This window comes from Salmo salar, chromosome 19 (assembly GCF_965601325.2).
Source record: "Salmo salar chromosome 19, fSalSal1, whole genome shotgun sequence".
NCBI lineage: Eukaryota > Metazoa > Chordata > Actinopteri > Salmoniformes > Salmonidae > Salmo > Salmo salar.
Genome location: NC_138309.1, coordinates 62773025 through 62792394, shown reverse-complemented (window position 1 = coordinate 62792394; position 19370 = coordinate 62773025). Strand labels below are relative to the sequence as shown.

The following is a 19370-nucleotide window of genomic DNA, read 5'->3' as shown; positions in this document are numbered from 1 at the left end:
AATTTTCCAGACTTTAGTTTCCAGAGAAAGCCCATGTAACACACGGACACAAAGTAGTGTTATTGTCTTCAACCTCAGAAACAGGAAGAAGCTGCTGTTTTGATGCAATAAACGTGGCCACCTGCCAGTAAACAAGTTACTCTATAGCTTCAAACAACGGATACTGTATGTCATTGACATGAAGAGCTATTTTCAGGTGGAATTGTTACATAGAGCGCCTTTAATTGAGAGAAAACAAGTCAATGTTAGAAATGTGAGTCAAACTGAGGACTTGGGAGAAAACGTGTAAATATCATCACAATACAGTGTAAACATCCACACAACCATAAGAGGGAAGAATTATGAAAATCAGGAAATCATCAAGTAACCTGTCATTTCCTGTTGACCTCCCGTGACCTTATCCGGAATAGAATATATAAAGTTGAACAAAATAAACAAACACTCAGTTCCCATCCATTTTACAGGTCTTTTTTAATTACAGCTTTTACAATCATTATCATTATTGTTATCATATTATATTTAATTATCCTCACTACTCTTCATTATTGATATTAGTTTAAATCATAACACAATTTGTTTTCAAAATGTACACATACAAGTAGTATATCTTAATGTCCATAATTTGAAACGTATTTACTTTTCAACCTAAAATGAAATTACAGTCAATCTTAACTAAGTATGAAATTAAAATACCGTTCAATACATACATACTGTACACACACACACACACACACACACACACACACACACACACACACACACACACACACACACACACACACACACACACTTACCTACCTACATACAATAGAGGTTATCATAAAAAAATGATAAAAAATAAAATACACCCATTTTACAAATTCCTTACCCAAGTTTTCACGTCATTAGATGATTGATATCATTACTCTCACTCTATGTTTTTGTTTTGGCATGCATATTAACACAAACGTTCAATTCTTTTTATTTTTTTTTAACAGGATTTTGTCATAATGCACTTCACCAATTATCCATGGTCCTTCTCATCTCATGGTGTCTGTTATGGCTTAAGAACATACAAATCCATTCCCTCATTCCCTCACATACTCTCCCTTCATAACACTTTATAACCCTTATGACTGTCCTCATACAGTACATTGTTTCTCAACCTCTGGTCCCTGGACCGACAGCAGTCCCTAGGGTGATGCTCACCGATCCCTCAGATGTTCAGCTGTACCTGACCCTAGTGAGTACTCAAATGCTAGTTTTAATGTAAGTGCTTCCCCAAGAGAGAAGGACCATAGCTTGTGGGTCCTTATTAAAGGAAATACCTTAGCTTGCCTGTCCATGGTACAAAAAGGTTGAGAAACAAAATCCTAATACCAGTTACTGAGATAGGGTATGCATGTTCTATCGACAGTTCAAATCAAAGAAATGTCTATCAGGGTCATCATTCTGTTGATCCAAATGGAAATGCAGTTTTACATCCCAATGAAAAAAATAAGAGTCATTGTGTCAATTTTCCCATTTCACACACGGAAGAAGAACTTCACAATGGGCGATGGAGTCATTTTTTACAGCATCGAACAGCTTCATGCCACAACTGTGGACTAAGATGGAGAGAGGAGAGAGAGAGAGAGAGCGAGAGAGCGGAGAGAGCGAGAGAGAAAGAGAGCGAGAGGAGCGAGAGAGCGAGAGAGGAGAGAGAGCGAGAGCGAGAGAGAGAGAGAGAGAGCGAGACAGAGAGAGAGAGAGAGAGAGAGAGAGAGAGAGAGAGAGAGAGAGAGAGAGAGAGAGAGAGAAACGGACAGACAGACATTCACTCTATTTTAGTATCTTTTCATTCTCTCACATTGTCCTTGTTTCTTCAAGGATTCCAATGGAATTCTTTTTTGCTTGTGTTCTATTCTCCATTTTGTTGATGATCTTCATCTTTTTTTTCTTCAAAAACGTTTTTTTTTTGGGGGGGGGGACTCTCTAAAACAAAGATAGGATAGATAAATAATGAAGCAACCATAAAGTAACACTCAATTTCAGTATGGGTCGGTTCTTGTCTGAAATGTGTTTGGAAAACTGAGATTACTGAAAGGACTGAGATATGTTTGGATGAAAGGTTACTGAAATGACTCAATTGTTTTTTGGATGACTGAGAACACTGAAATTAGCAAAATGTGTTTCGATAACTGATATGAATCACTGAAATACAGTCTGTTAGGATGCATGAGATTACTGAAATTAGTGAAATGTACTTGGATGACACGCTTGGGTGACTGAAATTCAGACAATCTTACAGAAGGTGACAATAAACCATTCAGATTTTTTAGAAGTTGATGCTTTGTTGAGCCAAGACGCTAAGGAATCATGATATTCTTTGGCAATTAAGTATTTTTCTCACCTGATGTGCTTATCTCTAGCAGGAATATGTTCTCACTGACCCCGACTCACCCCTGGGCCCAGAGTTCACTGAAACAGATAGCATTACGATTTTCAAACACCTGTCAATGACACTAGACTTCCAGTCAATAACACTGAAATGAGTGGTCAGCATGGAACCAATGACTCATAGAGCAGGTTTCCAGTGGGAAGGACATGAAGAAGAGGACCCCCTCACCTTCACTCTGGACTTTCCTCAGGGTGACGGAGGGCGTGGAGATGGCGGAGGCACGGAAGTTGGCGGGTAATGTTTCTGAGGAGTCAGAGGTCACGCCCCGGAGGTCCTTCTCTCTGAACATCTTCCTCCACGAGGGCGAGCGTGTGAACGTCTTAGTGCCGTCCTGTCAACAAGACGCAGAGGATTGACACACAAACAATATTGTACCATGCAATTCATTAGATTTACCAAGTGCTAGTTAGGTATACCAAAGAACAGCATGTGGGAAAAAATATATACACATGGGCAGGTAGCCTTGAGGTTGCTGGTTCGAATACTGGAGCTGACAAGGTAAAAATAAAAGTGCCCTTGAGCAAGGCACTTAACCCTAATTACTCCAGGGTCACTGTACAATGGTGACCCTGGCCTTGAACCCACTCCCTGCAGGTTTCTCAGGGGGAGTTGGGATATGCAAAAAAAAAAACATTTCCATTACACATCTTTTGTGTGACAGGACAAATATAAGCACCCCCCCCAAACAGTTAATGTTGGTTGAAACAAACTGCCTATCTTTATGAGCAATAGTCAACTCAATTTTTTTATTGTTTTATTTATTTATTTTTTATTTCACCTTTGTTTAAACCAGGTAGGCAAGTTGAGAACAAGTTCTCAAATGTGTTTTACCTCATCTGGTCTTCTCTCAGTTCCCATGGAGATGAGGGCATTGTACTCCTTCTCCAGCATCTGCCTCGCCTGGGAGAGAAATAATGAGTGTTGTAAGATTATAATTAAGATTATCAAGGGGATTTCATGATTAAGATTATCTTGATTAAAATGTAATGACCAAACAGTTGCAGGTAAGGGAAATTAAGTAGGTTGGTGATTGTGGTGAATGAGGGTTGTTGTGATTAGACTATGATAGTAGAATTGAGCGCATGTGCTCTGAATTTCTAGCATAGTGGTAAGTACCCGCATGTTCTGACCGGACTTCTAAGTTCAGGTACCTGTGTGTTCTGATTGGGTATCTGGAGGAGCAGGGCAAGGTCAGTGTAGTCGAACGTGTCGTCCAGGGCTAGGAGGGCCCCATGTACCCCACTCTCTGTGAGGTTATCTGCAAACTCCTTTAGCCCAATGGCCTGGACCCAACACATTACTCGCTCATTGGACCATACCATCACATCTACGGAGGGGGCAGAAAGCTAATACAGTGAAACAGCTAATACTGTGAAACAGCTAATACTGTGAAACAGCTAATACAGTGAAAAAGAGCATTTGAGAGACAGAAATAATAGAATCGTTTGACATACAACATTCATTTGCAATATCAAAATCCAAATCCCAGACGAGCCCCGAAATATATTACGGCTCAAGTTACCTGTGTGCAGTATTCTCACCTTGGTTCTGATGTTGGCTCTCATCCCTCCTTCTTTCAAGCTCCTTCCTGTCGTAGTTCAAACGCTTCAAGCACATGATGCCATAATGCAGACTTACCCTGAGAGAGAGAACGTGTTACTGTCATTGTCCTCACAACCAAAGACACAACCACTGTAAAATCCTGATGCAGACAAACTAAGGTGGAGAAGAAAAGAGAAAAAAAATAACTCTTGAACAGAGAAGAGGAATGAAAGAAATGTTGATAACAAATACATGGAAAAACCATCGGTAGAAATGTGTAACTAAGCAGAGGACACTAGACAATGATCCGGTATTTCCTTTGGTGTTTTCATGCGGCACACAAATTAAGGAAACAGATTTGTGCCAAATCCATACCAACATTTTTGGCATGAATCTGCTTCCATACACAGATTGCCTTTCGATGACACTAAACATTGATTGAAATTATTTGAATCCAACCTGTGGAAGCTGTCCACCATTTTGAGCTGTCCCCTAAGCTCCTTCTTGGTGAGGTGGTCCAGCATGCGAGCGTCCACCAGGGACTCCATGAAGTAGGAGCGGTACTGGGGCAGACCCAGGCTGGGAAGCCACTCGTTCCCTACCCACTCATGGTTCATGTCCCCATAGGCAAGGATCTAGATAGGTGAAGAGAGAGAGAGAGAGAGAGAGAGAGAGAGAGAGAGAGAGAGAGAGAGAGAGAGAGCGAATCAATGTCCACTGAGAGACAGTGTATTTAAATGTTAAAAATATCCTTCCAAAATCTCCTGTGAGATACAGTACCAGTCAAAAGTTTAGACATACCTACTCATTCAAGGGGTTTTCTTTACTTTTACTATTTCCATTGTTGAATAATAGTGAAGACATCAAAACTATGAAATAACACATATGGAATCATGTAGTAAGCAAAAAAAGTGTTAAACAAATCAAAATATATTATACATTTGAGATTATTCAAAGTAGCCACCCTTTGCCTTGATGACAGCCTTGCACACTCTTGGCATTCTCTCAACCAGCTTCGTGAGGTAGTCACCTGGAATGCATTTCAATTAACAGATGTGCCTTGTTACAAGTTCATTTGTGTAATTTCTTTCCTCCATAATGCGTTTGAGCCAATCAGTTGTGTGTTGACAAGGTAAAAGACCAAGTCCATATAATGGCAAAAACAGCTCAAAAAAATAAATAAAACGACCGTCCATCATTACTTTAAGACATGAAGGTCAGTCAATCTGGAAAATGTCAAATACTTTCAAAGTTTCTTCAAGTGCAGTCGCAAAAACCATCAAGCACTATGATGAAACTGTCTCTCATTAGGACCGCCACAGGAAAGGAAGACCCAGACTTACCTCTGCCGCAGAGGATACATTCATTAGAGTTACTGTAACTGCACCTCAGATTGCAGCCCAAATAAATGCTTCACAGAGTTCAATTAACAGATACAGTTGAAGTCGGAAGTTTACATACACCTTAGCCAAATACATTTAAACTCAGTTTTTCACAATTCCTGACATTTCATCCTAGTAAAAATTCCCTTTCTTAGGTTAGGATCACCATTTCATTTTAAGAATGTGAAATGTCAGAATAATAGTAGAGAGAATGATTTATTTCAGCTTTAATTTCTTTCATCACATTCCCAGTGGGTCAGAAGTTTACATACACTCAATTCACATTTGGTAGCATTGCCTTTAAATTGTTTAACTTGGATCAAATGTTTCAGGTAGCCTTCCACAAGCTTCCCACAATAAGTTGGGTGAATTTTGTCCCGCTCCTCCTGACAGAGCTGGTGTAACTGAGTCAGGTTTGTAGGCCTCCTTGCTGACACATGCTTTTTCAGTTCCGCCCACAAATTTTCGATAGGATTGAGGTCGGGGCTTTGTGATGGCCACTCCAATACCTTGACTTTGTTGTCCTTAAGCCATTTTGCCACAACTTTGGAAGTATGCTTGGGGTCATTGTCCATTTGGAAGACCCATTTGCGACCAAGCTTTAACTTCCTGACTGATGTCTTGAGATGTTGCTTCAATATATCCACATAAGTTTCGTCCCTCATTATGCAATCTATTTTGTGAAGTGCACCAGTCCCTCCTGCAGCAAAGCACCCCCACAACATGATGCTGCCACCCCCGTGCTTCACAGTTGAGATGGTGTTCTTTGGCTTGCAAGCCTCCCCATTTTTCTTCCAAACATAACGATGGTCATTATGGCCAAACAGTTCTATTTTTCTTCCATCAGACCACGGGACATTTCTCCAAAAAGTACGATCTTCGTCCACATGTGCAGTTGCAAACCGTAGTCTGGCTTTTTATGGCGGTTTTGGAGCAGTGGCTTCTTCTTTGCTTAGCGGCCTTTCAGGTTATGTTGATATAGGACTCGTTTTACTGTGCATATAGATACTTTTGTACCTGTTTCCTCCAGCATCTTCACAAGGTCCTTTGCTGTTGTTCTGGGATTGATTTGCACTTTTCGCACCAAAGTACGTTCATCTCTAGGAGACAGAATGCGTCTCCTTCCTGAGCGGTATGATGGCTGCGTGGTCCCATGATGTTTATACTTGCGTACTATTGTTTGTACAGATGAAAGGGGTACCTTCAGGCATTTGGAAATTGTTCCCAAGGATGAAACAGACTTGTGGAGGTCTACAATTATTTTTCTGAGGTCTCAAATTATGTCAATTAGCCTATCAGAAGCTTCTAAAGCCATGACATCATTTTCTGGAATTTTCCAAGCTGTTTAAAGGCACAGTCAAATTAGTGTATGTAAACTTCTGACCCACTGGAATTGTGATACAGTGAATTATAAGTGAAATAATCTGTCTGTAAACAATTTTTGGAAAAATTACTTGTGTCATGCAAAAAGTAGATGTCCTAACATACTTGCCAAAACTGTAGTTTGTTAACAAGAAATTTGTGGAGGGGTTGAAAAACTAGTTTTAATGACTCCAACCTAAGTGTATATAAACTTCCGACTTCAACTGTACATCTCAACATTAACCTGTTATGGCTAGGGGGCAGTATTTTCACGGCTGGATAAAAACGTACCCGATTTAATCTGGTTACTACTCCTGCCCAGTAACTAGAATATGCATATAATTATTGGCTTTGGATAGAAAACACTCCAAAGTTTCTAAAACTGTTTGAATGGTGTCTGTGAGTATAACAGAACTCAAATGGCAGGTCAAAACCTGAGAGATTCCTTTACAGGAAGTGGCCTGTCTGACCATTTCTTGAACTTCTTTGCCATCTCTATCTTTTACAAAGGATCTCTGCTCTAACGTGACACTTCCTACGTCTTCCATGGGCGCTCAGAGCCCGGGAAAAACCTGAATGTCGTCATCCCAGCCCCAGGCTGAAACACATTATCGCCTTTCTCAAGTGGCCGATCAAGGGACTGTGGGCTTAGGCGCGTGCCCTGGCCGCCCCCGTCTTTGTGATTTTTTCCTCTGTTTGCCGAAAAGGAGATTCCCGGTCGGGAATATTATCGCTTTTTTACGAGATAAATTGCATAAAAATTGATTTTAAACAGCGGTTGACATGCTTCGAAGTACGGTAATGGAATATTTAGAATTTTTTTGTCACGAATTGCGCCATGCGCACGACCCTGATTTACCATTTCGGATAGTGTCTGGGACGCACGAACAAAACGCCGCTTTTCGGATATAACGATGGATTATTTTGGACCAAACCAACATTTGTTATTGAAGTAGCAGTCCTGGGAGTGCATTCTGACGAAGACAACAAAAGGTAATCAAACTTTTATAATAGTAAATCTGATTTTGTTGAAGGCTAAACCTGCCGGGTGTCTAAATAGCTAGCCCGTGATGGCTGGGCTATGTACTTAGAATATTGCAAAATTTGCTTTCACCAAAAAGCTATTTTAAAATCGGACATATCGAGTGCATAGAGGAGTTCTGTATCTATAATTCTTAAAATAATTGTTATGCTTTTTGTGAACTTTTATCGTGAGTAATTTTTAAATTGTTAGCAAATTCCCCGGAAGTTTGCGGGGGGTATGCTAGTTCTGAACGTCACATGCTAATGTAAAAAGCTGTTTTTTGATATAAATATGAACTTGATCGAACAAAACATGCATGTATTGTTTAACATAATGTCCTAGGTGTGTCATCTGATGAAGATCATCAAAGGTTAGTGCTGCATTTAGCTGTCTTCTGGGTTTTTGTGACATTATATGCTAGCTTGAAAAATGGGTGTCTGATTATTTCTGGCTTGGTACTCTGCTGACATAATCTAATGTTTTGCTTTCGCTGTAAAGCCTTTTTGAAATCGGTCAGTGTGGTTAGATAAAGGAGAGTCTTGTCTTTAAAATGCTGTGAAATAGTCATATGTTTGAAAAATTTAAGTTTTTGTATTTTTGAGGAATTTGTAATTCGTGCCACGCCTATCATTGGATATTGGAGCAGGTGTTCCGCTAGCGGAACGTCTAGATGTAAGAGGTTAACTGTTCAGAGGAGACTGCGTTAATCAGGCCTTTATGGTCGAATTGCTGCAAAGAAACCACTACTAAAGGACACCAATAAGAAGAAGAGACTTGCTTTGGCCCAAAAACACGAGCAATGGACGTTAGACCGGAAATCTGTCTTTTGGTCCGATGAGTCCAAATTTAAGATCTTTGGTTTCAGCCGTCGTGTCTTTGTGAGACACAGAGTAGTTGAACGGATGATATCCACATGTGTGGTTCCTACCGTGAAGCATGGAGGACAAGGTATGATGGTGCTTTGCTGGTGACACTGTCAGTGATTTATTTAGAATTCAAGGTACACTTAACCAGCATGGCTACCACAGCACTCTGCAGTGATACGCCATCCCATCTGGTTTGGGCTTACTGGGACTATAATTTGTTTTTCAACAGGACAATAACCCAAAACACACATCCAGGCCGTGTAAGGGCTATTTGACCAAGAAGGAGAGTGATGGAGTGCTGCATCAGATGACCTGGCCTCCACAATCACCCAACCTCAACCCAATTGAGATGGTTTGGGATGAGTTGGACTGCTGTGTGAAAGAAAAGCAGCCAACAAGTGCTCAGCATATGTGGGAGCTCCTTCAAGACTGTTGGAAAAGCATTCCTCATGAAGCTGGTTGAGTGAATGCCAAGAGTGTGCAAAGCTGTCATCAAGCAAATGGTGGCTACTTTGAAGAATCTAAAATATAACATATATTTTGATTTGTTTAACACTTTTTTGGTTACTACATGATTCCATATGTGTTATTTCATAGTTGTGATGTCTTCACTATTATTCTACAATGTAGAAAATAGTAAAAGTAAAGAAAAACCCTGGAATGAGTAGGTGTGTCCAAACTTTTGACTGGTACTATAGATAGATAGAGTTAACCTCAATCCTAGTCCTGAGTATAGTCAATACTTTATTTTGAAGAGGACAAAAAGTCTGTAAAAGTATTGATCAAACTCTAAGGAAAATGCCCAAATTGCTGTATCGGATTTATGGTCTTTTTGCAATGTGATATCATTGATTTAATTTCCTATTCATGACAAAACTACACTAATATCTCACCTGGTCCCAGCTGAACTCCTTCACTTCCTTCAGTGGAGGCAAAGGAAAGGGATAGAGAGAAAAAGGGATAGAGGTGGAGGGAGAGGGAAAAGGAACGATTGCCAGGACGTGTTTTTACGGTAAATGACAGGAGGCGTTATGGAGAAGAAAAGATGTAAGGATGGAAGGGCAGAAGGAGGAATAGTTTGTTAGTGAATGAAAATTAGTTGGAGAAACACTACACTCAAAGAGAATTTGGGGGAGTAGTGGGGAAAAGGTGCAGCGACACATGCCTAATCAGAGACAAAGACAAGGAAAACAAATTGTAAATGGAATTTCATTCAGCATAGTCTAAAGTTGCTTGTTGATTTCAAGCAAGTTGGATGTGTTCCATCAATTCTTATACAGTTAGGAATTAATAGAATATTGTTAGATAATTGAGTTGCACGAAAGTCTTGGGATGTCTTAATTGGTCAAACATAGATTAAATCACTTTTGAAATAAGATAGCGTGTAGGAGAACTAAAAGCAAATATAAAAAGAAAGAGATAGGCAAAACAACTTACTGGTTTTATGGCAGCGGTCAGTGACTCCATTTCGGCATGAGTCATCCATATATCACTGGTCGACTGTGATGTCATCGAGGACAATTTGAAATTCAGATGGGAAAAGAATAAGGATATGATTACAGTTTGCATACATTTTCACTCAGACTAATTCAAACTTCTATATGTGTAGCAAGTATGCTACTGAACATATGGTAATGTTTGTGTGCGTGTTTGTGAGTGTATATGCTGTAACACTTACGGAGCGTGTGCTGGCCGGTGCCGAGGGGCTGGTGAGGGACACCATCTCCTGGATGGCCAGGCGCAGTTTGAGACGGTGCAGGGGGTTACTGATGCCAATCTCCCGCTGGATCTCTGTGTCCGACAGGTTGGCCATGATGGCACCACTCTTCACATTGGCACGACATGCTGCCACATACCAGGCGGGCATGCCCACCCACAACTAAGAGGAAGAGGAAAAGGAAGAGGAGGGAGAAGATGTATCTGCTTTGGGAATATTTACAAAAATATTCCCTGCCAATAAGGATGAATTTAATATGTTCATCGTGTACAGTATTCAGATTCATTCATAGTAAGATGGAGCACCTTCAGGTAAAACAATGCACATGATTTCCTCTCAGATAGTTAACCAATGAGACATCATACCTCAAGCCATGTAACCACCGTGGGGCCATCCCATGAAGCGAAGGGAAGACCCTGGCGACAAGCTTCTTCTAGCAGGTCGTGCTTCTTCTTGCTGCGGCGATCTTTCTCCACGGTGCCAGTTCCCATCTTGGCCAGTCCCAGGGGGTCAGCTGAGCCCAGGTCATCAGAAGGTGTGGAGGCTGAGGTCAAAGGTCATGTGAGAAACTACTCCCCATGATTACTGGACAATCTGTCTTGCCATGAATCATTTATTTTTCTTCTAAAAACATAGAAACATGCTACCCTGGTTGATTATTTAAAAAATATTCAGTATAGCTGTGTACACTGAGTATACCAAACATTAGGAACACATTCCTAATATTGCGTTGAACCCCAGTTTAGTTGGGGCATGGACTCTACAAGGTGTTGAAAGCATTCCACAGGGATGCTGGCCCATGTTGACTCCAATGCTTCCCACAGGTGTGTCAAGTTGGCTGGATGTCCTTTGGGTAGTGGACCATTCTTGATACACACGGGAAACTGTTGAGTGTGAAAAACCCAGCAGCATTGCAGTTCTTGACACAAACCGGTGCGCCTGGCACCGACTACCATACCCCATTCAAAGGCATTTCAATCTTTTGTTTTGCCCATTCACCCTCTGAATGGCACACATATAGTGGCTTGCGAAAGTATTCATCCCCTTGAAAATTTTCCTATTTTGTTGCCTTTCAACCTGGAATTAAAATTGATTTTTGGGGGGTTTGTATCACTTGATTTACACAACATGCCTACCACTTTGAAGATGCAAAATATTTTTTATTGTGAAACAAACAAGAAATAATACAAAAAAACTGAAAACTTGAGCGTGCATAACTATTCACCCCCCCAAAGTCAATACTTTGCAGAGCCACCTTTTGCAGCAATTACAGCTGCAAGTCTCTTGGGGTATGTCTCTATAAGCCTGGCACATCTAGCCACTGGGATTTTTGCCCATTCTTCAAGGCAAAACTGCTCCAGCTCCTTCAAGTTGGAAGGGTTCTGCTGGTGTACAGCAATCTTTCAGTCACACCACAGATTCATTCCAAGACATTTAAACATTTCCCCTTAAAACTTCTTACAGCTCTTTAAGGATAGGGGGCAGTATTGACAATTTCGGAAAAAATATGTGCCCATATTAAACTGCCTCCTACTCAAACTCAGAAGCTAGGGTATGCATATTATTAGTAGATTTGGATAGAAAACACTCTGAAGTTTCTAAAACTGTTTGAATGGTGTCTGTGAGTATAACAGAACTCATATGGCAAGCAAAAACCTGAGAGAAATCCTACCAGGAAGTGGAAATCTGGATGCATGGGCTCTCTTCAAGTCGTTTCCTATTGAACACACAGTGACGTAGTAATAATTGTGCACTTCCTAAGGCTTCCACTAGATGTCAACAGTCTTTAGAAAGTTGTTTGAGGCGTCTACGATGAACAGAGACCGAATGAGAAGGCTGGTAAGTTGGTCACCCAGGGAAGGACATCACTTCATTGGTGCGCATTCACGAGGGAGGAACCTCTGTTCCAAAACGTTTTTCAAGACACAGGAACCGTCCGGTTGAAATATTACTGAATCTTCACGTTCTAAAGGCCCTAAAGATTGATGTTTTACAACGTTTGACATGTTTGAACGAACGTAAATACAACCTTTTTTTACTTTTTGTCGTGACATTGTCCGCGCACTTCCTACATTTGGAGTAGGTGAACTGAACGCTCGAACAACAAGGAGTTATTTGGACATAAATTATGGAGTTTATCGAACAAAACAACATTTATTGTGGACCTGGGATTCCTGAAAGTGCCTTCTGATGAAGATCATCAAAGGTAAGGGAATATTTCTAATGCAGTTTATGATTTTAGATGACTCCAAAATGGCGGCTATCTGTATTGCCTAGTGTATTTCTCTGAGCTCAGTACTCAGATTATTGCAAAGAGTGCTTTCCTTGTGAAGCTTTTTTGAAATCTTTGACAGCGTTAGCATAAAGGAGATGTTCATCTATAATTCTTTGAATGACAGTTTAATATTTTATCAACGTTTATGACAAGTTTTTTTGTAAATTGTGGCGCTGATTCACCGGCAGTATTTGAGGGAAAATATTTTCTGAACGTCACGCGCCAATGTAAAATGCTGTTTTTATATATAAATATGAACTTTATCGAACATAAAAATTCATGTATTGTGTAACATGATGTCCTAGGAGTGTCATCTGATGAAGATCGTCAAAGGTTAGTGCTGCATTTAGCTGTGTTTTGGGTATTTGTGATGCATGTAGTTGCTTTGAAAATGGCTGTGTGGTTATTTGTGTCGATGTACTCTCCTAACATAATCTAATGTTTTGCTTTCGCTGTAAAGCCTTTTTGAAATCGGACAACGTGGTTCGATTCAGGAGAAGTGTATCTATAAAATGGTGTAAAATAGTCCTATGTTTGAGAAATAGAAATGATTAGATTTGTGGTTTTGAATATGGCGCTCTGATTTTTCGCTGGCTATTGTCAAACTCAATCCCGTTAGTTGTAAGAGGTTTTAAACCACTCGAGTGTTGCTTCATCAGTATGCTCAGGGTCATTGTCCTGCTGGAAGGTGAACCAGAGTCCCACTCTCAAATCTCTGGAAGACTGAAACAGGTTTCCCTCAAGAATTTCCCTATATTTAGCGCCATCCATCATTCCTTCAATTCTGACCAGTTTCCCAGTCCCTGCCGATGAAAAACATCCCCACAGCATGATGCTGCCACCACCATGCTGGTGGATGGTGTTCTCAGGGGGATGAGAGGTGTTGGGTTTGCGCCAGACATAACATTTTCCTTAATGGCCAAAAAGCTCAATTTTAGTCTCATCTGACCAGAGTACCTTCTTCCATATGTTTGGGGAGTCTCCCACATGCCTTTTGGTGAACACCAAATGTGTTCGATAATTTTTTTCTTTAAGCAATGGCTTTTTTATGGCCGCTCTTCCATAAAGCCCAGCTCTGTGGAGTGTACGGCTTAAAGTGGTCCGATGGTGTCACGACTCCTGCCGAGGGTGACTCCTCTCCCTGTTCGGGTGGCGCTCGGCGGTTGTCGTCACCGGCCTACTAGCTGCCACCGATCCCTTTTTCATTTTCTGTTGGTTATGCCTTTATTTGTTGCACCTGTTTTCTATTAACCTGTTGGGGCTAGGGGGCAGTATTTGCACGGCCGGATAAAAAACGTACCCGATTTAATCTGGTTACTACTCCTGCCCAGTAACTAGAATATGCATATAATTATTGGCTTTGGATAGAAAACACCCTAAAGTTTCTAAAACTGTTTGAATGGTGTCTGTGAGTATAACAGAACTCATTTGGCAGGCCAAAACCTGAGAAGATTCCTTACAGGAAGTGGCCTGTCTGACAATTTCTTGCCCTCCTTGATCATCTCTAACAAATACAGGGGATCTCTGGCATGACGTGACACTTCCTACGGCTCCCATGGGCTCTCAGAAGGTGGGAAAAAGCTGAACGATGTAATTCCATCCCCAGGCTGAAACACATTAGCGCGTTTGGCAAGTGCTCTATCAGAGGGCCATTAGACTGAGGCTTGTGCATGAGGGGATAGCATGCTTTTACTTTCACTCTCTTTGTAATAAAAAACGATTTCCCGGTCAGAATATTATCGCTTTTTTACGAGACAAATGGCATAAAAATTGATTTTAAACAGCGGTTGACATGCTTCGAAGTACGGTAATGGAATATTTAGAATTTTTTTGTCACGAAATGCGCCATGCTCGCCACCCTTATTTACCCTTTCGGATAGTGTCTTGAACGCACGAACAAAACGCCGCTATTTGGATATAACAATGGATTATTTGGGACCAAACCAACATTTGTTATTGAAGTAGAAGTCCTGGGAGTGCATTCTGACGAAGAACAGCAAAGGTAATAACATTTTTCTTATAGTAAATCTGACTTTGGTGAGTGCTAAACTTGCTGGGTGTCTAAATAGCTAGCCCTGTGATGCCGGGCTATCTACTGAGAATATTGCAAAATGTGCTTTCACCGAAAAGCTATTTTAAAATCGGACATATCGAGTGCATAGAGGAGTTCTGTATCTATAATTCTTAAAATAATTGTTATGTTTTTTGTGAACGTTTATCGTGAGTAATTTAGTAAATTCACCGGCAGTGTTCGGTGGGAATGCTAGTCACATGCTAGTCACATGCTAATGTAAAAATCTGGTTTTTGATATAAATATGAACTTGATTGAACAAAACATGCATGTATTGTATAACATAATGTCCTAGGGTTGTCATCTGATGAAGATCATCAAAGGTTAGTGCTGCATTTAGCTGTGGTTTGGGTTTATGTGACATTATATGCTAGCTTGAAAAATGGGTGTCTGATTATTTCTGGCTGGGTACTCTGCTGACATAATCTAATGTTTTGCTTTCGTTGTAAAGCCTTTTTGAAATCGGACAGTGTGGTTAGATTAACGAGAGTCTTGTCTTTAAAATGGTGTAAAATAGTCATATGTTTGAAAAATTGAAGTTTTTGCATTTATGAGGTATTTGAATATCGTGCCACGGGATTACACTGGCTGTTGAGTAGATGGGACGCAAGCGTCCCACCTAGCCCATAGAGGTTAAGTTATTAGATGAGTATTTAAGCCCGTCTCCCCACCTGTTCTGTGTGCGGGCTTCTTTCGTTCATTTACACTGTGTGTTGTGTAGTGGATCGTGACGAGACGAGGAGAGCGCAAGACTTTGCTCTGGAGTTCCGGACCTTGGCTGCTGGGGCCGGGTGGAATGACAGGGCCCTAATGGATCATTACCGGTGCAGCCTCCGCGAGGACGTCCGCAGGGAGCTAGCATGTCGGGACACTACACTCTCCCTAGATGAACTGATCGACATGTCCATCCGACTGGACAATCTGCTGGCTGCCCGTGGGCGTTCAGAAAGGATCCTGTCAGTTCCACATCCTAGCCCCTCCTGCACCAATTGTGGTCGCCGAGGACACATGGCCGACCGGTGCTGGGGGGTCCCTCTGGGAGTCGAGAGGGCAGGCGGAACACTCCTCGTTCACCTCAGGTGAGTCAGCATCAAACTCACCCAGAACCCTCTGTTGGTCACATGTTTGTTTTAATTTTTTTCTTGATTTTTCTCCCTGTTCCCAGCATAAGGCGCTAGTCAATTCAGGCGCAGCTGGGAACTTTATGGATCGCGGACTCGCCCTCAAGCTGGGAGTTCCACTGGTGCCGTTAGATTCCCCCTTCCCCATGCACTCCTTAGATAGCCAGCCATTAGGGTCAGGGCTGGTCAGGGAGACCACGGTGCCACTGGACATGGTAACGCAGGGGAATCATAAGGAGCGAATTAGTTTCTTCCTTATTGATTCACCTGTGTTTCCAGTGGTGCTGGGGGTGCCTTGGCTGGCCAGTCACAATCCCAAGATGTTGTGGAAACAGGGGGTTCTCCAGGGGTGGTCAGAGGAGTGTTCAGGTAGGTGTCTGGGAGTTTCCATCGGTGCCACGTCGGTGGAGAGTCCAGACCAGGTTTCCACTGTGCGCATTCCCCCTGAGTATGCCGATTTGGCTCTCGCCTTCTGTAAGAAGAAGGCGACTAAATTACCACCTCATCGACAGGGGGATTGTGCGATAAACCTCCAAGTAAACGCTGCGCTTCCCAAGAGTCACGTGTACCCATTGTCCCAGGAGGAGATGTTGCTATGGAGACATATGTCACGGAATCTCTGGGACAGGGGTACATTCGGCCCTCCATTTCACCCGTCTCCTCGAGTTTCTTTTTCGTGAAGAAAAAGGGGGGAGGTCTGTGTCCGTGCATTGATTACAGAGGTCTCAATTCCATTACAGTGGGGTTCAGTTACCCACTTCCTCTCATCGCTACGGCGGTGGAATCATTTCACGGAGCGCGTTTTTTCACGAAACTGGATCTCATGAGTGCATATAATCTGGTGCGTATTCGGGAGGGAGACGAGTGGAAAACCACGTTTAGTACCACATCGGGCCACTATGAGTACCTCGTCATGCCGTATGGGTTGAAGAATGCTCCAGCCGTCTTTCAATCCTTTGTGGATAAGGAAGCTCAGTCCGGCGGAGCGCAACTATGATGTGGGGAACCGGGAGCTGTTGGCTGTGGTCAAGGCTCTGACTGTGTGGAGACACTGGCTTGAGGGGGCTAGACACCCTTTCCTCATCTGGACTGACCACCGGAACCTGGAGTATATCCGGGCAGCCAGGAGACTGAACCTGCGTCAGGCACGGTGGGCCATGTTCTTCACCCGATTTCAGTTCACTATTTCGTATAGACCAGGTTCCATGAACACCAAGGCCGGCGCGCTGTCCCGTCTCTATGACACTGAGGATCGGCCCATCGATCCTACTCCCATCCTTCCAGCCTCTAAGCTGGTAGCACCGGTGGTATGGGAGGTGGACGCGAACATTGAGCGGGCGCTACAGGTAGAGCCTGCGCCTTCTAACTGTCCTACAGGCTGTAAGTACGTTCCGCTTGGTGTCCGTGATCAATTGATTTGATGGGCTCATACACTACCCTCGTCGGGTCATCCTGGGGTGGTGAGGACAGTGCGAGGCCTTAGGGGGAAGTACTGGTGGCCCACTTTGTCTAAGGACGTGAGGTTTTATGTCTCTTCCTGTTCGGTATGTGCCCAGAGTAAGGCTCCTAGGCACCTTCCTAGAGGGAAGTTACAACCCCTCCCCGTTCCACAAAGGCCGTGGTCTCACCTGTCGGTGGACTTCCTTACTGACCTTCCCCCGTCTCAGGGGAATACCACGGTTCTGGTGGTGGTGGATCGGTTCTCTAAGTCCTCCTCCCGTTGCCCGGTCTCCCTACGGCCCTACAGACTGCGGAAGCTCTATTCACCCATGTCTTCCGGCACTACGGGGTGCTGGAGGACATCGTTTCTGATCAGTTCACGTCCCGTGTATGGAGGGCGTTTATGGAGCGCCTGGGCGTCTCGGTCAGCTTGACCTCCGGTTATCACCCCGAGAGCAATGGGCAGGTGGAGAGAGTGAACCAGGGGGTGGGTAGGTTTCTGCGGTCGTACTGCCAGGACCGGCCACGTACATACCATGGGCCGAACTGGCACAAAACTCACTCCGCCACTCATCCACTAACATGTCGCCATTTCAGTGTGTGTTAGGCTAGGCCTCGCCCTCCGGGTCATCCCCAAGGCCAGTGTTGGCGCGCTGCGGGAGCCGCGCGTCGGGGGGGGGGGGGTACTGTCACGACTCCTGCCGAGGGTGACTCCTCTTCCTGTTCGGGTGGCGCTCGGCGGTCGTCGTCACCAGCCTACTAGCTGCCACTGATCCCTTTTTCCTTTTCTGTTGGTTATGCCTTTATTTGTTGCACCTGTTTTCTATTAAGTTATTAGATGAGTATTTAAGCCCGTCTCCCCACCTGTTCTGTGTGCGGGCTTGTTTCGTTCATTTACACTGTGTGTAGTGGATCGTGTTTTGTTTGGGACTTTGTATTTTGATACGCCCTGTTGTGTTGGGCGAATACTCTTTTGGTAGTGCGTAAATAAAGCACTGTAGTAAACGCTTCTGTTTCCTGTGCCTGACTCCACACCCACGATGTCCCAGCGTTACAGATGGACAGATACTCCAATCTCCGCTGTGGAGCTTTGCAGCTCCTTCAGGGTTATCTTTTGTCTCTTTGTTGCCTCTCTGATTAATGCCCTCCTTGCCAGGTTTCTGAGTTTTGGTGGGCGGCCCTCTCTTGGCAGGTTTGTTGTGGTGCCATATTCTTTCCATTTTTTAATAATGGATTTAATGGTGCTCCGTGGGATGTTCAAAGTTTTGGATATTTTTTTATAACCCAACCCTGATCTGTACTTCTCCACAACTTTATCCCTGACCTGTTTGGAGGGCTCCTTGGTTTTCACGGTACCGCTTGCTTGGTGGTGCCCCTTGCTTAGTGGTGTTGCAGACTCTGGGGCCTTTCAGAACAGGTGTATATATACTGAGATCATGTGACAGATCATGTGACACTTAGATTTCACACAGGTGAACTTTATTTACCTAATTGTGTGACTTCTGAAGGTAACTGGTTGCACCAGAGGGGCTTCATAGCAAAGGGGATGAATACATATGCACACACCACTTTTCCGTTTTTTCTTTTTGACAGGCCAGAAATCACCTGGCCTGTCACACCCTGATCTGTTTCACCTGTCTTTGTGCTTGTCTCCACCCCCTCTAGGTGTCGCCCATCTTCCCCATTATCCCCAGTGTATTTAGACCTATGTTCTCTGTTGCAAGTTAGTTTTGTTCGTCAAGCCTACCAGCGTTTTCCCCCTTGCTCCTGTCTGTTTCTAGTTTTCCCGGTTTTGACCATTCTGCCTGCCCTGACCCTGAGCCTGCCTGCCATTCTGTACCTTATCACACCACACTGGATTATTGACCTCTGGGCTATGGCAGTATGGGAACAACAGTCGGCCGTATGCTTCAGTCTGGAGGAGTTTGTGGCAGAGGTAAAGGAAGTTTTCGATGCTCCATTGTCCGGGAGAGAGGCTGCCCAGAAGTTACTCCAGCTTCGGCAAGACTCCCGCAGTGTGGCAGACTATGCGGTGGATTTCCGCACGTTGGCAGCTGAGAGTGCCTGGAACCCGGAAGCACTTTTTGACATGTCCCTGCACGGAGTATCGGAGGAAGTAAAGGACGAGCTTACTGATGGATCTCGACTCG

The 19370-nt window shown here is 43.3% G+C and overlaps 1 protein-coding gene across 5 annotated transcripts in view; it reads right to left on the bottom strand.

Moving 5' to 3' along the window:
* Nucleotides 1-1682: 1682 nt before the first annotated feature.
* LOC106579176 (liprin-alpha-3) overlaps nt 1683-19370 on the bottom strand; it is a 58843-nt gene continuing 41155 nt past the window's right edge. For 3 of the 5 annotated variants that reach the window (XM_014158825.3, XM_014158828.3, XM_014158823.3), the window contains 11 exons: nt 10678-10856; nt 10274-10474; nt 10033-10095; nt 9489-9515; nt 4421-4596; nt 3961-4058; nt 3571-3746; nt 3251-3319; nt 2588-2750; nt 2372-2439; nt 1683-1953 (listed from right to left, as the gene is read on the bottom strand). In XM_014158825.3, coding sequence (XP_014014300.1) covers nt 2387-2439; nt 2588-2750; nt 3251-3319; nt 3571-3746; nt 3961-4058; nt 4421-4596; nt 9489-9515; nt 10033-10095; nt 10274-10474; nt 10678-10856 — 1205 coding nt within the window. In that variant the 3' untranslated portion in view covers nt 1683-1953; nt 2372-2386. The other 2 variants (XM_014158827.3, XM_014158830.3) reach the window with 2 other exon arrangements.